At 42.1% G+C, this 19,027-nt stretch overlaps 1 protein-coding gene across 1 annotated transcript in view; it reads left to right on the top strand.

Annotated features, from left to right (window-relative positions):
- The window catches only part of LOC126176796 (neprilysin-4-like), a 796,156-nt gene that overhangs the window by 551,704 nt on the left and 225,425 nt on the right, over positions 1 to 19,027 (top strand). The window contains exon 5 of the mRNA XM_049923974.1: positions 8,222 to 8,383. Within this exon, the coding sequence (XP_049779931.1) occupies positions 8,222 to 8,383 (162 nt within the window). The remainder of the gene's footprint in view (positions 1 to 8,221; positions 8,384 to 19,027) is intronic.

Here is a 19,027-nt window from a genome sequence, read left to right as displayed (position 1 = left end):
TCCACAGGGGGACCGAACAGCACAATAACCCTGGGTTTGGTGTGGTGCGGCGGTGGGGTGAGTTGACTACTGTGACCTGTTGTGGGGTTGTGAATCATTGAGGGCTACGACGGGACATAACCTTTCCGTCGTTTCTAGGTCCGCAGTTCACTAAACACACAGTACACAACCCTCTGTAAAAAGCTTTTAATTTCCTCTTAGGCCTGCTACATCCGCTGCTTTCTGCTTGACGAGCACACTTTTTGGCAAGTCTATAAATCAAATGAGATAAACGCAAAAACTATAAAACACAACTGATACACGACACCACGACTTGCATCGCAATATGAGGCTGATTCCTCACCAAAACACAATCTTCTTTCGATTCATGTTGCCACGAAAACTTCTGATCATTTACGATTCAGCACAGATCTCTAAATAAGCTCATTGGCAACACTAAACGTCGTATTGTTGTTGTACCCAAGACCAGCGCAAATTTTCACCATCGTTATCTTTCATAATATCGACAACAGCGTGGGAAATGGGTAACACAAATTCCTGGCACCACAGTAGGATTTCGGTAAATGAACCAAGCAGTGACGCGTAATGCCACAGCCTGTGGTCGACTGCTGATCTACGTAATGTTCAGCCGTCTTCTCTCAGCGGCCTCCCGGCTCTTTTCTGTGTGCTCATTACGGAAAGTGGAACGAGGCGTTCGCAAGAGTTACCGCAGCTCACGCCTGGAGGACACGCTTTCAGTTGTCTTTTTTCTTGCCGTTAGACTTTTCTCGCTAAGGAATTTTAACATCGTGTCACTCCCACTTGTTACAGCGTTGATACAGGCTGAGTAATGTCATGACATAATCTGTCTGCACTAATGTCAGAGCGTTGTAATATTGCAAAGACAATCTATGGTTTTTCTGATAATTTACTCACCGGAGGAGGTACTTACTTACCATTTTATTTAAAACGTCAAAAAAATTCCAATCAGTGAATAAACTGTCTTTCTCTCCAAACGCATTTTGGGTATTATCGGATCTAACGAAAACGAAACCAAAAAGTCCTAAACTGAGATTTCCACCAGTTTCGAGAAATATACAAGTATTTTCAAGTGCTACCAGTATTTTGTAAACAGCTGAGTCATTATTGCAATGACTGTCTTTACCATGACCCATTCAACATTGGCTACTGGATTAAGGCTTCCTCCAAACTTCTCCATGGTTCACTGTATTCAGCCCTACATACCGACGCTGCTCTTGCATAACTTCTCATGTCGTCTTCCCACTTCTGGTAACGATGTCGTCTCAATCCATTCATGGAAAGAATTGTCTTAGTCCATACACCAACCACACTCCTGGATACATATCCAGCCCATTTCCTTTTAAATTTTTTATTACAGCTGTAATTGTTTCCTTGCAATTTGTCCGCTGATCCATGTTACATTCCCTTTCTTTTCAAGCAACTCCCAACACGCATGTCTCGATTGGTTTTCTAATAAAACGTGCATATATCACAACCAAAAGTCAAAACTCGTAATTCATGCTGAATCTAAACTTCCCTTTACGGACACATTGGAACACAAATCCAATCATGTGTAACAGTAAGGTCTTTGAAGGTCAACGAAGGTCACAATCGTGGCATGAATGTCCTTTTACAGAAGGTGTTCGAAGTGATGACCATTGGTATCAATGCAGTGCTGCAGTCTTCTTATCATGGATTGAGTTAATTTCCTTATCACTTTGGCACTTAACGAAGCACATGCTCTGACAATTCTCTCTCGCATATCTTCAGGTGTAGTTGGAACGTCTTTATAAACAATTTCTTTTACGAAACCCCAGAATAAAAACTCCAGAGGCGTCAATACTGGCGAACGAGCCGGCCACGACACATCTCCTCTGCGTCCAATCCAACGGTTGGGGAAATTCTAGCCATCAGCGAAAAATGTGCCGGACACCCATCGTGTTGATACCACATTCTGTTCCTTGTTCCTAAAGGTATCTCTTCCAATAACAGACCTAATGTTTCTTTGCAGGAATGTGGTGTACTTCCTACCATTAAAATTTTTTTCGATGAAATAGGGACCTATAATTCTATCCCAGAATCCCACACCATACATTCACCGACCACAGTTTTTGGTGTGTAATTTGCTGCAGCCAACACGATTTTCAGTTGCCCAATAATGCATGTTATGCAAATTACCATTTCCATGGTTCGTGAATGCAGCCCCGTCAGTAAATAAAATCAAATTAATAAATGTGTCATCCCTCTGAATCTGAATTGACCCATCGGCAGAATTCAGTGGGGCGCATGCAATCTGTACCAGTTAATTCTTGGTGGAGACTTGTATGGTAACGATGATATTTATGGCGATGCAGAACACGAACAACACTACTCTGCCTGATGCCAGATTCCCGTGCGATTTGACGGGAACTAACACGAGGATCTCGAACCACAGTGGCAAGAGTACGAATTTCCGTTTCCTCGATAGTAACTTCCCTTTGCCGGATATGTTTTCGACGCGGTTAAGATCCAGTTGTTCTGAATTTGTCATACACATATTTAAATGTAGTACGTGTACGGTGAGTACGTTGAGGATCTCTTTCAGCTTAAAAATCTCTAGCTCTCACTGAATTTCGTTGACATGCTCCGTAAATGAGAAACATATCGACTTGTTCTTCGAAGGAATATACCATTCACGTACGCCTGATTCGACGATATTAGTCTTACCGTTCCTATTAGTGTTGTGTTGCGAAACCGCCGAATGGTGTTTACATGTCAATGGCACGCTAGATGGATACGCTGTATTCGTCGGATATTTACTATTTGTACGATATATAAGAGAGAATTATCAGAGCATGTGCTTCGACAAGTGCCGAAGTGATAAGGAATACCATTCAATCCATGATAAGAAGATTGCAGCACTGCACTGGTACCAACGGTCACCACTTCGAACACCTTCTGTAAATGGACGTTCATGTCACCATTATGACCTTCGTTGACCTTCAAAGACGTTACTGTTACACAACATTCGATTCGTCTCGATAGGCGCTGTCAGAAAATAAGTACCAGACTATAGCATCCCATTTTAAAATACAAAGTCGACCTACATATCTCTGAAGCGACCCCACCTAGCAACAAAAAATCCAGCCCCCGTTGTCCCATGCAACTTTTGACCCACAAACTTTTCAGCTCCTATCATAGTTTCAGAGTTATTCTAGGTGTCAATAGTTGTTGACTCACCCTGTATAGCCCTTTTACGTAAACATCAGTGAAACTAACCGAGAAAATGCGAGTCCTCGTATATGTCGTTCACTTTCGATGACCTGTCCGCCCCTGGTAGCGGTGCAGGGCTTATGCGGACGACCTCCTCTTTCTCACGTGCTCCTCCACGGAACTCAATGACGCCAGCCAATGGATCCACCAGTATGGACGTCTTTCTGGTAGCATTCTTAATGTCCGTAAATCGACTACGATGTACTTTGGGCGCGGCCTCCCGGCTATGGTGTCGACCCCACTCCCAGTCAGTTCCACCCTTCGTCACTTGGGTATCGAATTCACGAGCTCCACACACCGCACAGTGGACCTCGCTTACCGGCGGCTTTTGCAGTCGATTCGGCACCGTGTCCGCGGTCAAGTGCATCGTAACTTAAACCAACTCCAACGTCTGTCCTATGTCAACATGTATGTCGCCCCTGAACTGGTACACGTCGCCCAGATCCTCCCAATGCCGTTACTCCTTGGCCGCCGCATCCGATCAGCCTTTGGATATTCCGTGTCTGCAGGGGCACTTTTCAAAGCCCGCTACAACACTCTAACACTGCCTCCTGCTAAAGGTGGCCTCGGACTCGTCAACGTGCGGGCACGCTCTTCTGCACTCTTTGTCCACACTCTGTTGCCGCACTGGCAGCGGCCGGTCCCGTCCCTAACACGCAGTCTGTTAGATACCCTCCGACCAGCTTCTCTCGATCCACCGATCAATGTGGCGCCTATTTCTCCATTACTGTACCACGTCGCCAGTTGTTTCATAGAACTCAGCTACGTTCGGGCTGATCTTCCAGTCACCCGTCCTCCCCGTACAAAAGATTATTATCGTTTGTTTCTGCTGTCCAACCGTTGCGACCCCATTGTGCTACAGCACCCTGACATTAACTGGCGAACGGTTTGAGGGTGTGTGCACGCACCCTTTTTACCGTCGTTTGTGTCTGCTCTCTGGTATGTTTTAGTCTATGGCGAATTCCCGACTAATAGTCGACTTTATCGAATAGGACTGGCCACCTCCCCACTCTGCCCTGACTGTCAGCTCGAAGACACCAACGAGCACCGTCTTACGTCCCCCTCAAACGAAACGTATGGCTCCTCATCCGACGAATCGTGGGCTTTTACCTCCGTGCCCCGCCAACGACGGTAACCCCAGATTTCTTGTTGTTGCCCTAGACACAACCCTCTTGCTAAGCACCATACACTCATCTGGCTTCGAGGATTGGCTTTAGAATACCTCTTTCAGACTGGTCCGCATACAGCCCTTCACTTCTGGTACAAAGTTGTGACTGCGCATAGCACCAACACCGACTCAAAGGAAGGCCTCGGCGCTTGTTGGTGACGTCACGTCAGCTAGGCACAGCGAACGCCAGGTCTGTTGCAGGCAGAAACGCCTGGGCGTGCTTATCACTATAAATCTCTTATTTTTGGACAAAATGTTTGGTATTGTTTTGGATTCTGCAGTTTTATTTAGATGAAAGATTTTCTTACTATCGTAAAGCTACAAATGAAGATCATAGTTCTGTATTACTGAATCCCGTCGAAAGAAACGTAGATCAACATGAGAAGATGCTTTGCCCCATTGCAAGCTTCTGAAATTTTACATTCAAGTAACTAACTATATTTACTTGATCCATTTTGCTATCGAAACTGACCCCAACCCCTTTACAATGAACTCGTTTCTTTTATTTATTTATTTATTTTCGATTGACATCGTCACTGGAAATGTGAACTAATTTACATATGTAAATGTGCAACTGTTGCCAGTCATTAGATTACAGTCGTTTTCAACGAAAGGAATTCTAAACAGGAAACAAAATAGCTTCATACATCGAAAATACTGCTGAGCTTAAACGTTTTTAAACATGCATATTAGAAAAGATAAATATTCCCCTCTTGCAACTGAAAGGAGAAACTTTATAAGATAAAAAAATTTTATTTGATAAAACAAGTATCTCTCTTTTGCCGTTTCTTCTGTCCCCCACCCCCTCCCCCAACGTGTACAATCGCAAGATATTTCATTAACATTCAGTGCTCCTCATCCGATAGTCAATCAACATACCTAAAGAAGAGCACCAATATGTTCACAGTTTCTTGTAAAAGCAACCCAGTACAAACGTAACTTCCTCAGATTTACAAATAAGGTAAAGAAGCACGAATTCTGTTGCTGCTGGACCATGAAGTTGTTTTTGTATATCAATCCTTAAAACAGGTGGAAATTTAAGTTCAGGAATACACTATTTGTTAAGAAGTGTAATGAATTGTACAATTACTTGATTGCAGAAACCTCTCAGAACAATGAGTGTTGGTCAACTACCGCCAATAGTTTCACATTTTCCCGTGTCAGAGAGGGAGACACCACCATTATGAGTATGCCTGCAACAGACCTGGCGTTCGCCGTGCCCAGCTGACGTGACGTCACGAACAAGCACCGAGGCCTTCCTTTGAGTTGGTGTTGATAGCACCCTCGCCCGAAAACCGTCTTACCGACAAACTTTTGCCGGTTATCTCCGCAGCGTCTTCCTTGACCCCCCTCGAAGTTGGGGTGTACCACGCCTACACGTCACATAATACAACACCCTTATCCGCGTTCTCATGCATTGACAAAAAAAGGAAAAAGACAGAATATGTTACATTTTGTTGTATTTAATGTTATTCTAATATTTTTGTTTAACTAACTAACAATCATTTGTATATGTTTAAATGGTACCTTGAAGAACTGTTGCATATATACTGTTAGTTTGTTCAATAAAAAAAGAAAGTGGTCAGCGCGACGGAATGTCATACCTAATGGCCCTGGTTCGATTCATATATATATATATATATATATATATATATATATATATATATATATATACTGTTAGTTCGTTCAATAAAAAAATAAAGTGGTCAGCGCGACGGAATGTCATACCTAATGGCCCTGGTTCGATTCCCGGCTGGGTCGGAGATTTTTCTCCGTTCAGGGGCTTAGTGTTGTGTTGTCCTTATCATCATCATTTCATCCCCATCGACACGCAATTCGCCGCAGTGGCCTCAACTCAAAAGACTTGCACCCGGCGAACGGTCTATAGTCAGCAAACTCAAGAGCGAGCAGCGCTTTTGGTGGGGGAAGTGGCCTTTCCCGGAAGAACGATCCCACCGAACTACAGGTGCATCCATAATCTGTTGCCCGTTACCTGTCTAGCAGTGTAGATCGGCGTTCAGTGATTTACAACACGTCGTTTCTATTCGTGGGATCTTAGTTGCCAGTGCCAGTGAATTAACTTTGTATACTTACCGATGTATTTCGAATACCCAATATGCATAACACTGAACGAGGCATGACAAAAAAGTTGTGCAAATCGGACTAATACAACACACAAAATTATAAATTTCTGTTTACTTTTTAAACACTCTTCGTGTTGCAAGGATTGTTAAGTTTCAATGCAGTCCTTCAAAGAAAACTTCTACCTTTTAGTAGAAACACAAAGTAAGAACAAGCCTTAAATTCTACAGACTGAATGCATTATATGGGGTTCGTTTTACGAAATTCAGTAGGGGAACATACATTCACATGAACAGGCATTTGGTTCTATGTTTGTAGTAGAATCCTGACTTCCGTTGTTGTGTTAATATTATTTACTCTATAATGTTGTGTTACGGAAGAAGCTAACGTTTTTTTGTGTTCCTTATGGTCTTAATGCATTTGTCTAAATATAAACGCAGCCGAGATGTATCTGTACACGGCTTCGCCACAGATTTGAAGCGCGCCGCGGCAGAGCCGGTACCACAGTGTGTTGTGAAACAGCCTGTGGAAGCGCCTCGTGACGTATCCGGGTTGCCAGAGTGGGGACTCGCTCGCTCGCTTTTCAGCTTACCGACAGACCGTACCCGAATGGCGGCCCTAGAGATTAGATTAGATTAGATTTACTTTCATTCCAATTGATCCGTAGTGAGGAGGTCCTCCAGGATGTGGAACATGTCAGAAAAACAACAATACATGACAAATATTTACAACTAAAACAAATAAGCTAATGTACCATTCCACAGGTCCCAAGTGGAATGATCGTCGTTTTTTAATGAACACTAAGAGTCATTTTACAAATACTAATGCACTGAATTTAAAATAAAAAAGTTTTTTATTTATTTATAAGGTAATAAACATGTAATACAACTACTGTAATACTTATTTACAATAAACACATTACTGCACTGAAATGGTGCAGAAGTTAATTATACTTACACACACACACACACACACACACACACACACACACACACACACATTTTCAGTGAACACATTACTGCACTGAAATTGTGCTGAAGTTATGTTGTACTTATATACAAATCAGTTGGTTTTACTAAGAAATTCATCAATGGAGTAGAAGGAGTTGGCCACCAATAAATCCTTTAGGCTCCTCTTAAACTGAATTTCATTGGTTGTTAAGCTTTTTATGGCTGCTGGCAAGTTATTGAAAATGTGTGATGTGTGTTCCTGAATAATGCACACTTTTTTGTACAAGACTAAGTGACTTTAAATCCTTGTGAAGATTATTTTTATTTCTAGTATTGATTACATGAATTGAGCTGTTGGTTTGAAAAAGTGATATATTTTTAATGACAAATTTCATTAAGGAATAAATATATTGGGAAGCAGTAGTTAGTATCCCTAGTTCCCTAAACAGGCTTCTGCAGGATGTTCTTGAGTTCACACCACATATAACTCTTACTGCACGTTTTTGTGCCCGGAAAACTTTAGCTTGGCTTGATGAATTACCCCAAAAAATAATCCCATATGACATTATAGAATGAAAGTAAGCATAGTATGCCAGCTTTTTCATTTTTATATCCCCTATGTCTGACAAAATTCGCATTGCAAACAGAGATTTGTTAAGACGCTTCAGCAGTTCTGTGGTGTGCTCCTCCCAGTTGAATTTATTATATTATAGCCACACGGCGTTCCCATTTCCTTTCGACGACGCAAATCTGTGACTGGATGTTGCAGCGTCGCGGATCCTGGAGTCGCTGGACACGACGGCGGAGCCGTGCGAGGACTTCTACCAGTTCGCGTGCGGCGGCTGGATCCGGCGCCACCCCGTGCCCGAGTCGCAGTCCTCGTGGGACCAGTTCCGGCTGCTGCGCGAGGACCTGCTCATCGACCTCAGGGGTGAGCGCGTCGCCGCTTCTAGCACTCACTTGCAACCTACGGGACTCGGAACTAGGCTGGGTGGCGCATATCCGATATAGTAAGCGAGTGAGATGTGGTTCCTCGGGGAACTGTTCCGCAGGTGCGAGTCCGCAGTCCGTGGCTAAGCGTGCTCCATCAAACTGAGGGCCCGATTCCACACCCAGTACTTTGAAACACCCCAGATATGTTTTTATTTTTTATTTTAATGACGTTATCATATAAATAAGAGCTCATCGGCGTTAAGAGCTACGGGAGCTGTTTCAGTCGGATTTTTGCTGCTCAGTAATACTAAATTCAAGGGATGTATCCCATGTAGGCTTTCACGGCCGGCGTCTTCATCAGTAAACACTTCCGGGCTAGGTTGCCGTGGTCGATCTGTAGAACTTCTTCTCCCTGACGTTTCGTCGACTCACCTCGGAAGATGTTCTCCGTAGTTGAGAACGAAACGTCAGAGAGAAGAAGTTCTACAGATCGACCACGGCAACTTAGCCCGGAAGTGTTTACTGATCAAGGAATATAGTTTTTGCAGTAATTAGGGTAAAGTAAGTTTGCAATAAGTAAGGGCCGGCCGATGTGGCCGTGCGGTTCTAGGCGCTTCAGTCTGGAACCGCGCGACCGCTACGGTCGCAGGTTCGAATCCTGCCTCGGGCATGGATGTGTGTGATGTCCTTAGGTTGGTTAGGTTTAAGTAGTTCTAAGTTCTAGGGGACTGATGACCTCAGATGTTAAGTACCATAGTGCTAAGAGCCATTTGAACCACTTGAACCTGCCTCGGGCATGGATGTGTGTGATGTCCTTAGGTTGGTTAGGTTTAAGTAGTTCTAAGTTCTAGGGGACTGGTGACCTCAGATGTTAAGTCCCATAGTGCTAAGAGCCCTTTGAACCATTTGAACCAATTAGTAAGGTCCAAAGAAACACCGACACGCTTTAGGGTGAGGTTCCGTACATCAGAGCAAGAAAAAAATACCTATTAAACACGGGCGGAAATGGCACACCTGAAGCGCTATGAACACTTGTAGATCGCCCTAGTCCGACACACGTCTCTTCTACTGAACAAGAGTTCATAGCTCTTCAGGTATGCCTCTTTCGACCTATGTTTAATAGGCATTTTTTTTCTTGTTTTGGTCCTTTTTACCTCCACCGAAAATATGGAAAGCAAAGAGTTTGAACTAGAAGAGATGTATTTCATAGTATCGAAGACAAACAAGTGCTCATAGCTCTTACGCTATGCATTTCAGAGACCATGTTTAGTTGACTTTTTTTCTTTTGTTTGGGTGTAAGGAACCTGCCACTAAAAATTGTTGGTGTTTTTCTCGGTACACACAGTTCAGTCGCCAAACACAACAGAAGTCAGCCACCAGCTCTTTCGTACAAATCTACTCATGTCTCACGTCAACATTGGTCCAGTATATCAAAATATTATCACATGCTGTTATAAAAAGCAGTACTATCGGCATTCCTTGTTGAAAATCACTATTTGCTACAAACACTGTGTCACCATGTAATTCTTCCGTTTTACTGAGGGTCAACCAACAGCGACGAGGGCGCGCTCATCCGGTACACTTCGGTACTTCTCTTCCTGCTACGTCACTGCTACCACGCTCTACCTCTTGACAGTCGATTGCTGGCTCATCCCCAGCCTGTGTGAGCAAACCATGTTTATCTCTGAATAAGGAACCGTGGACCCCTTACTACTGATGGCAGTGGGTAGCGTTGGTAGTTGAAAGGGCTCGTCCGACAACGAGAATAAGCACAAACCAAGTTTGTTTCTAGCTTACCTATTGTGAATACTGGAGCTACATTTAGCTGACGGAGCCCTATGAGATCAACACGCTATACTAAGTGACCATCAAGAGAGCAAGAGCAATCGACCTTGCTTTCTATTTACAACGGAAAATCAGTAACTATCTGCACTTTCGTTGTTATCGTCTCTAAGCTGGCATTACAGCTTAGTGCAAACGCCAGCACCTAGATGGCACCGTTCTCTTCTCGTGCAACAAGAGTTCGTTTTGAATTGTCGAGGAGAAAACATGGTTGCGCCAGTCTACATTTGCACCGATGAGGGCCAGCGTTCTCTGATCCGTATTTTGTGCTCTGGAAGTGTCACAAGAGGTGAAATCCATAGAACATTTTCTAGAGGCAATGCTTTACCACAGGTAAGAGCTAACAACGAGAAAATATCAGGACGTCCAATGATACCCACTACGGACTCCAATACAGAGCAAGTTTCTGGTCTGATTTAGAATAATCGATAAGTGACTGACGAAGAAATGGCAGACCAAATGCACGTTAGTCATCTGTATGTGACATAAATCTAAACTGGCTCAACTTTCGTGAAGTTTGTGCAAGATGAATCTAAAGATAACTCAATGAAGAGAACACTCGCGAACGTGTGAGAATCTATTATCAGATTCCCTCACATTAAGGAACATAAAATGTTTTTGAAATCAATCATCGCTATAGATGAAACATAGTGTCATCTCTTCGAACTAGGGAGCAAAAGCCAGAGCAGGGAAAGGAAGCAGCCAAAAAGAAATTCCAAGAGTCAGCCGTGAACAGGAAAAACGATTCTCACAGTTTGTTGTGATTCACAGGAACACTACCTGGAAAAGAGGTCAGAAGTAAAAAGCTGCCATTACGAAGACATGTAACAGATTTAAGCCTGTAATTTGAAACAAACGCCGAAGTGTTGCCAAAGAACGTTCTCTGTTTGCATGTCAACGCGCGTCCACATACTGCAATCTACACCGTTCAAACACTCCAGAATATGTGTCTAGAAGTATTGGACACCCTACATACAGTCGGATTTCCATCTCTTTGCTCCGCTTAAAGATGATTTAGGAGGTAGTCGATTCAGGTCCGACGAATAGGTCAAGGAAGTAAGGAATACGTGGTTTGCTACTCCAAAGAGAAAATGTTTTTTATGCTTGCAACGATGGTCCAAGTGCGCTTAAAACCAGAGTGACTGTGTTGCAAAACGATGTCGTTGTAAATGTTGTACTGTTGTGTAACAAATAATAAAAATTTTGTAGAGAAACTTATTTTATCTTCGTGTCTGCAGAGGTACAAATAGATGCTCTATCAGCAAGGGATAATTGGAGCAAGGTTTTGTTCATTTTGAATATATCTGGAGAAATTACATCACAGTTCCAATTTTTTCTAAACTAATTCCTTGTCTCAGCTACAAGAGCTTATTAGACTATGGCTGCCAAACAAGCCGTTAAGTGTTTCTTCTGACGCTTACAGACAAACTTAGTGTCTTCCGATTTTAATATCGACACGTGGGTTCACGGTACCGCTCATAATCAATTGCAAGTTGTCGTAGCTGTAACTGAAACAAATATTTAGATAAAACTCTTGTTGCATGACGCGCCAGATACTAAACATGTCGCACAACTATCTACACATATAAACAGTACGCAAACATACACAGATTACGTCTTCGTATTTTTGTCTCAGGAACTAAAATAACCTCAGTTCCACGATTCCGACGAAGATTTTAGAGAGCTTTCCCTTGGTTGTAAAGCAAATGTTCCCAAAAAAAACTGTACAGTTGATCGGATCTTGAACAACCCCCTATATTCCTCCGGATACAGAAAAGAAGAAAATTTGTATTAACAGTTGTGTTAATGTGGTGTTAAACACACGGACTAGCTAAGTACTTGAATACTGTACGTTGACAGCAGTCTTGTGTCTCTAATAATAAAATTACAATCCCGTAATAAAAGAAAATAATATTTTCTCCCCCTTTCCTGTAGACCACACTCTTTCTGCTAGAATACACCGGCAAAAGAACAATTATGTTATACCGCAATTAATATTTCAGTCTCTTTTGGTTCTTTTTATTATGTAATACTCTTCAGTACCAAGCAGCAGAACGTAATTTTAATTTTCATCCCGATGTTAGCAGCTAGAATACAGTTGGTAGCAAATATTTGTATCCGTAATGAAGTGCTGTCTACAAACAAACCTTTGTTTGAGTATTACGTGTTGGCAAACGTGCAACATGTACACTTGGCAGCGAAAATATAAAAAAAGGTGAAAGTTGCAGATAAATAAATGTCAAATTATATCAACACAGAAGTCGCCAACACTCAGAAGCTCACCGAAGGTAGCAATATGGATACTCGGTTTTGTCGTCACGGAAACATGTTTATGAGAATAGTTCATCTTTAAAATAAACTGATTTTGTTGCATTATTATCCTTTCTAGGACTCAATGGTGTGGACTATGAGCCATAATACCGATGATCTAACTTGGTAGCCAAAGCGTAAATAAAATTACGTCGAACTATCACTGCCGAAGAAACTATATGTGTACGGTTAACTAAACTGGATAGTTAATGAAACTGTTTCTACAAGCTATAAAATGTTTCTGATTTTCGGAGTCTCATCAGATTTTTTTTTTTTTTTTGTACCAGTTTCTTAGTCATCAGTTTCAATATTTTGTTCATTCCTCTTATCTGTGTAGGAATAAAACGTATACAGTATAGAGAGTACCTTACAAACAATTTGAAACAGTTTTTTCTGTAGGCTATTCAATACAGGTTTTTATTGTGATATGAAACGTTTCACGAGAATAAATGTTACATATAAGGTCAATAAATGCTATAAATTGGCTTGAGATAAAAAACTGTCCTCTCTCTCACTCACTCACGAAGGCACATGCGGGAGTATACAGGGAGAGAGTGCATGATGTAAAACTGCGGCTTCACACCAAAAGTGACTGGGCCGCATGCCTTGGATAGCTAGTGTGAACGAGAATAGCCTGTTGTGCATCGGAGCGAATCAGCGAATGTCCCAACATCTGATGACGCCCACAGGAAGCTGATTACTGTGCGCACTACATTCCGTTCCCCTTTAACAAAGCTCCCGGTTTGCGCCTTATGAAAATGGAGGCTGGCAACCTGCAACGCCATAATGTTAGCATAGTTGCATGCCCCTTCAGGCGCCAAATCTGTGTCTTGAATTGTATGTAGTCGACTTATTCAGCAGCATGTTCGTTAAGTGTAACGTTGGAATAGAACTTTCAGAATGTATGGTGGCTACTCACACCACCATAATTTTCTTGTATTTACAGTACAATAAGAAAAATATCTAAACCGCTACTTGAAATACAATGTGTTATATAACTCCAGAATGTGATTTTCACTCTGCAGCGGAGTGTGCGCTGATATGAAACTTCCTGGAAGATTAGAACTGTGTGCCATACCGAGACTCGAGCTCGGGACCTTTGCCTTTCGCGGGCAAGTGCTCCACCGTCTGAGCTACCCAAGCACGACTCACACCCCGTCCTCACATCTTTACGTCTGCCAGTATCTCGTCTCCTTCCTTCCAAACTTCACAGAAGCTCTTCTTCAAACCACTTGCCCGCTTAAGGCAAAGGTCCCGAGTTCGAGTCTTGGTCTGGCACACAGTTTTAATCTGCCAGGAAGTTTGTTATATAATTGCGTAAGATTAAATATTGCACTACTTGATTTACGTCTAGTGCTCTTTCTTAAGACGTTGCATTTATTTGTGCTTATATTCCAATAACAGATTCCATGAAACGGAAAATACTAAGTGTTTCCAAATGACATGGGTTTTGTGGGCCATTCAGCCTCCAATTATCTCGTGCTAGTAGTGTATTCACTTTCGGTTTCTGTTCTGAACAGAATGACAGAGCCTATTAACAAACTTGTTTAAAATATGTTACGCTTATTTCAATCAAAACTGAATGTATCGGACACTTTACTGAGAAAAATGTCCAGCACAGCTGAAGTTGTAATGAGTTGTTGTTGTTGTTGTGGTCTTCAGTCCTGAGACTGGTCTGATGCAGCTCTCCATGCTACTCTATCCTGTGCAAGCTTCTTCATCTCCGAGTACCTACTGCAACCTACATCCTTCTGAATCTGCTTAGTGTATTGACCTCTTGGTCTCCCTCTACGATTTTTACCCTCCACGCTGCCCTCCAATGCTAAATTTGTGATCCCTCGATGCCTCAGAACATGTCCTACCAACCGATCCCTTCTTCTAGTCAAGTTGTGCCACAAACTTCTCTTCTCCCCAATCCTATTCAATACCTCCTCATTAGTTACGTGATCTACCCACCTTATCTTCAGCATTCTTCTGTAGCACAACATTTCGAAAGCTTCTATTCTCTTCTTGTCCAAACTAGTTATCGTCCATGTCTCACTTCCATACATGGCTACACTCCATACAAATACTTTCAGAAACGACTTCCTGACACCTAAATCTATATTCGATGTTAACAAATTTCTCTTCTTGAGAAACGCTTTCCTTGACATTGCCAGTCTACATTTTATATCCTCTCAACTTCGACCATCATCGGTTATTTTACTCCCTAAATAGCAAAACTCCTTTACTACTTTAAGTGTCTCATTTCCTAATCTAATTCCCTCAGCATCACCCGACTTAATTTGACTACATTCCATTATCCTCGTTTTGCTTTTGTTGATGTTCATCTTATATCCTCCTTTCAAGACACTATCCATTCCGTTCAACTGCTCTTCCAAGTCCTTTGCTGTCTCTGACAGAATTACAATGTCATCGGCGAACCTCAAAGTTTTTACTTCTTCTCCATGAATTTTAATACCTACTCCGAATTTTTCTTTTGTTTCCTTTACTGCTTGCTCAATATACAGATTGAATAACATCGGGGAGAGGCTACAACCCTGTCTCACTCCTTTCCCAACCACTGCTTCCCTTTCATGCCCCTCGACTCTTATAACTGCCATCTGGCTTCTGTACAAATTGTAAATAGCCTTTCGCTCCCTGTATTTTACCCCTGCCACCTTCAGAATTTGAAAGAGAGTATTCCAGTCAACATTGTCAAAAGCTTTCTCTAAGTCTACAAATGAAAGAAACGTAGGTTTGCCTTTTCTTAATCTTTCTTCCAAGATAAATCGTAAGGTCAGTATTGCCTCACGTGTTCCAACATTTCTACGGAATCCAAACTGATCTTCCCCGAGGTCGGCTTCTACCAGTTTTTCCATTCGTCTGTAAAGAATTCGCGTTAGTATTTTGCAGCTGTGTCTTATTAAACTGATAGTTCGGTAACTTTCACATCTGTCAACACCTGCTTTCTTTGGGATTGGAATTATTATATTCTTCTTAAAGTCTGAGGGTATTTCGCCTGTCTCATACATCGTGCTCACCAGATGGTAGAGTTTTGTCATGACTGGCTCTCCTGAGGCCATCAGTAGTTCTAATGGAATGTTGTCTACTCCCGGGGCCTTGTTTTGACTCAGGTCTTTCAGTGCTCTGTCAAACTCTTCACGCAGTATCTTATCTCCCATTTCATATTCATCTACATCCTCTTCCATTTCCATAATATTGTCCTCAAGTACATCGCCCTTGTATAAACCCTCTATATACTCCTTCCACCTTTCTGCTTTCCCTTCATTGCTTAGAACTTGGTTGCCATCTGAACTCTTGATATTCATACAAGTGGTTCTCTTCTCTCCAAAGGTCTCTTTAATTTTCCTGTAGGCAGTATCTATCTTACCCCTAGTGAGACAAGCCTCTACATCCTTACATTTGTCCTCTAGCCATCCCTGCTTAGCCATTTTGCACTTCCTGTCGATTTCATTTTTGAGACGTTTGTATTCCTTTTTGCCTGCTTCATTTACTGCATTTTTATATTTTCTCCTTTCATCAATTAAATTCAATATTTCTTCAGTTACCCAAGGATTTCTATTAGCCCGCGTCTTTTTACCTACTTGATCGTCTGCTGCCTTCACCACTTCATCCCTCAGAGCTACCCATTCTTCTTCTACTGTATTTCTTTCCCCCATTCCTGTCAATTGTTCCCTAATGCTCTCCCTGAAACTCTCTACAACCTCTGGTTCTTTCAGTTTATCCAGGTCCCATCTCCTTAAATTCCCACCTTTTTGCAGTTTCTTCAGTTTCAATCTGCAGTTCATAACCAATAGATTGTGGTCAGAATCTACATCTGCCCCAGGAAATGTCTTACAATTTAAAACCTGGTTCCTAAATCTCTGTCTTACCATTATATAATCTATCTGAAACCTTCTAGTATCTCCAGGCTTCTTCCATGTATACAGCCTCCTTTCATGATTCTTGAACCAAGTGTTAGCTATGGTTAAGTTATGCTCTGTGCAAAATTCTACAAGGCGGCTTCCTCTTTCATTCCTTCCCCCCAATCCATATTCACCTACTATGTTTCCTTCTCTCCCTTTTCCTACTGACGAATTCCAGTCACCCATCACTATTAAATTTTCGTCTCCTTTCACAACCTGAATAATTTCTTTTATCTCGTCATACATTTCATCTATTTCTTCATCATCTGCAGAGATAGTTGGCATATAAACTTGTACTACTGTAGTAGGCATGGGTTTGTGTCTATCTTGGCCACAATAATGCGTTCACTATGCTGTTTGTAGTAGCTAACCCGCACTCCTATTTTTTTATTCATTATTAAACCTACTCCTGCATTACCCCTATTTGATTTTGTATTTATAACCCTGTAATCACCTGACCAAAAGTCTTGTTCTTCCTGCCACCGAACTTCACTAATTCCCACTATATGTAACTTTAACCTATCCATCTCCCTTTTTAAATTTTCTAACCTACCTGCCCGATTAAGTGATCTGACATTCCACGCTCCGATCCGTAGAACGCCAGTTTTCTTTCTCCTGATAACGACGTCCTCTTGAGTAGTCCCCGCCCGGAGATCCGAATGGGGGACTATTTTACCTCCGGAATATTTTACCCAAGAGGACGCCATCATCATTTAATCATACAGTTGAGCTGCATGTCCTCGGGAAAAATTACGGCTGTAGTTTCCCCTTGCTTTCAGCCGTTCGCAGTACCAGCACAGCAAGGCCGTTTTGGTTAATGTCACAAGGCCAGATCAGTCGATCATCCAGACTGTTGCCCCTGCAACTACTGGAAAGGCTGCTGCCCCTCTTCAGGAACCACATGTTTGTCTGGCCTCTCAACAGATACCCCTCCGTTGTGGTTGTACCTACGGTACGGCCATCTGTATCGCTGAGGCACGCAAGCCTCCCCACCAACGGCAAGGTCCATGATTAAATGACGTGCCAAAATTTATATTAATTCCCAAAAATATGTTATCGAGGACCCAGAAAATGCTCATCAAAGCCTGCAGGGTATTTTAACGTGGTCGATTAAAATATATTTTTATTTGTCACTGAGTGACCAGTCCTTTTAACAGACGCACGTCATAAATCAGTTTTCACAGTCCTAACTAACGTACAGGTTTAATATGTCGCTATTAGTCAAAATAAGTTGACAGTTCTGTGTTAAGTAAGAGGCATTTCATTCAGGCCCATCGACGGATAAATCCGAATAAACGGGCGACTCAGAATACAGCAGTCGCTGTGCCCACTGTCAACAACGTATCGGCAGGTTCCGTGCGAGTCTCGTTTCTCTTCTACCGAAGAGTCAGTGCTCTTACATCTCCTGTCTCACGAAGAAAGAAACCGTACTTAAACGTTGGTGTAATAAAGTTGGTGTTCCGTCGACACGTTGTTCACAGGTGGAAATCAATGCAAACCATATTCTTTGGCCGCTAATGTTCATAAAACGACGAGATTAGTACCTTACCTGTGGTAAGGATCCCACACCGCGCAGCAGTACTCCAAAAGAGGACAGACAAACGTTGTATAAGCAGCCTCTTTAGTAGATGTTGCATCTTCTAAGTGTTCTGCCAATAAAACGCCTTCCCCACAACATTTTCTTTATGTTCTCTCCAATTTAAGTTGTTCTTAATTGCAATTCTCAGGTATTTAGTTGAATTTATGGCCTTTCGATTAGACTGATTTACCGTGTAATGAAAGTTTAGCGGATTCCTTTTAGCACTCATGTTGATGACCTGACAGTTTTCATTATTTAGGACTAATTGGCAATTTTCGCACCATTCAGATATCTTATCTAAATCGTTTTGCAATTTGCTTCAATCTTCTGATGAGTTTACAAGACGATATACGACAGTATCATCTCCAAACAACCTAAGACGGCTACTCAGATTGTCTCCTGAATCGTTTATATACCTAAGGAACAGCAGAGGGCCCATAACACTACCTTGGGGAAAGCCAGGAATCACTTCTGTTGTCGATAACGTTTCGTCAATTACTACAAACTGTGACCTCTGTGACAGTAAATAACGAATCCAGTCACATAGCTCAGATGATATTCCACAAGCACGCGATTTAACTACAAGCAGCTTGTGAGGTATAGTGTGGAAATCCTTCTGTAACTGTAGAAACACGGAATCAATTTGAAATCCCTTTTCAGTAGCATTCAACACTTCGCGTGAGTAAAGAGCTATTTGCGTTTCGCAGGAACGATATTTTCTAAACCCACGTTGAATGTGTGTCAACAGACTGTTTTCTTCGAGGTAATTCATAATGTTCAAACACAATATATGTTCCAAAATCTTGCTGCCTATGATATGTGCCTGTAACTACGTGGATTACTCCTAATTCCTGAATATTTGTGTGACCTGCACAACTTTATAGTTTTTGAGTACGGATCTCTCGTCGAAAGAGCGTTTCTATATGATTATTTAGTATGGGGCTGTTGCATTAGTATCCTCTGAAAGGAACCTACTTGGTATACAGTTTGGACCGGAAGACTT

This window comes from Schistocerca cancellata, chromosome 3 (assembly GCF_023864275.1).
Source record: "Schistocerca cancellata isolate TAMUIC-IGC-003103 chromosome 3, iqSchCanc2.1, whole genome shotgun sequence".
Lineage (NCBI taxonomy): Eukaryota > Metazoa > Arthropoda > Insecta > Orthoptera > Acrididae > Schistocerca > Schistocerca cancellata.
The sequence above is the reverse complement of the archived record's forward strand: the minus strand, read 5'-3'. Positions and strand labels throughout refer to the sequence as shown.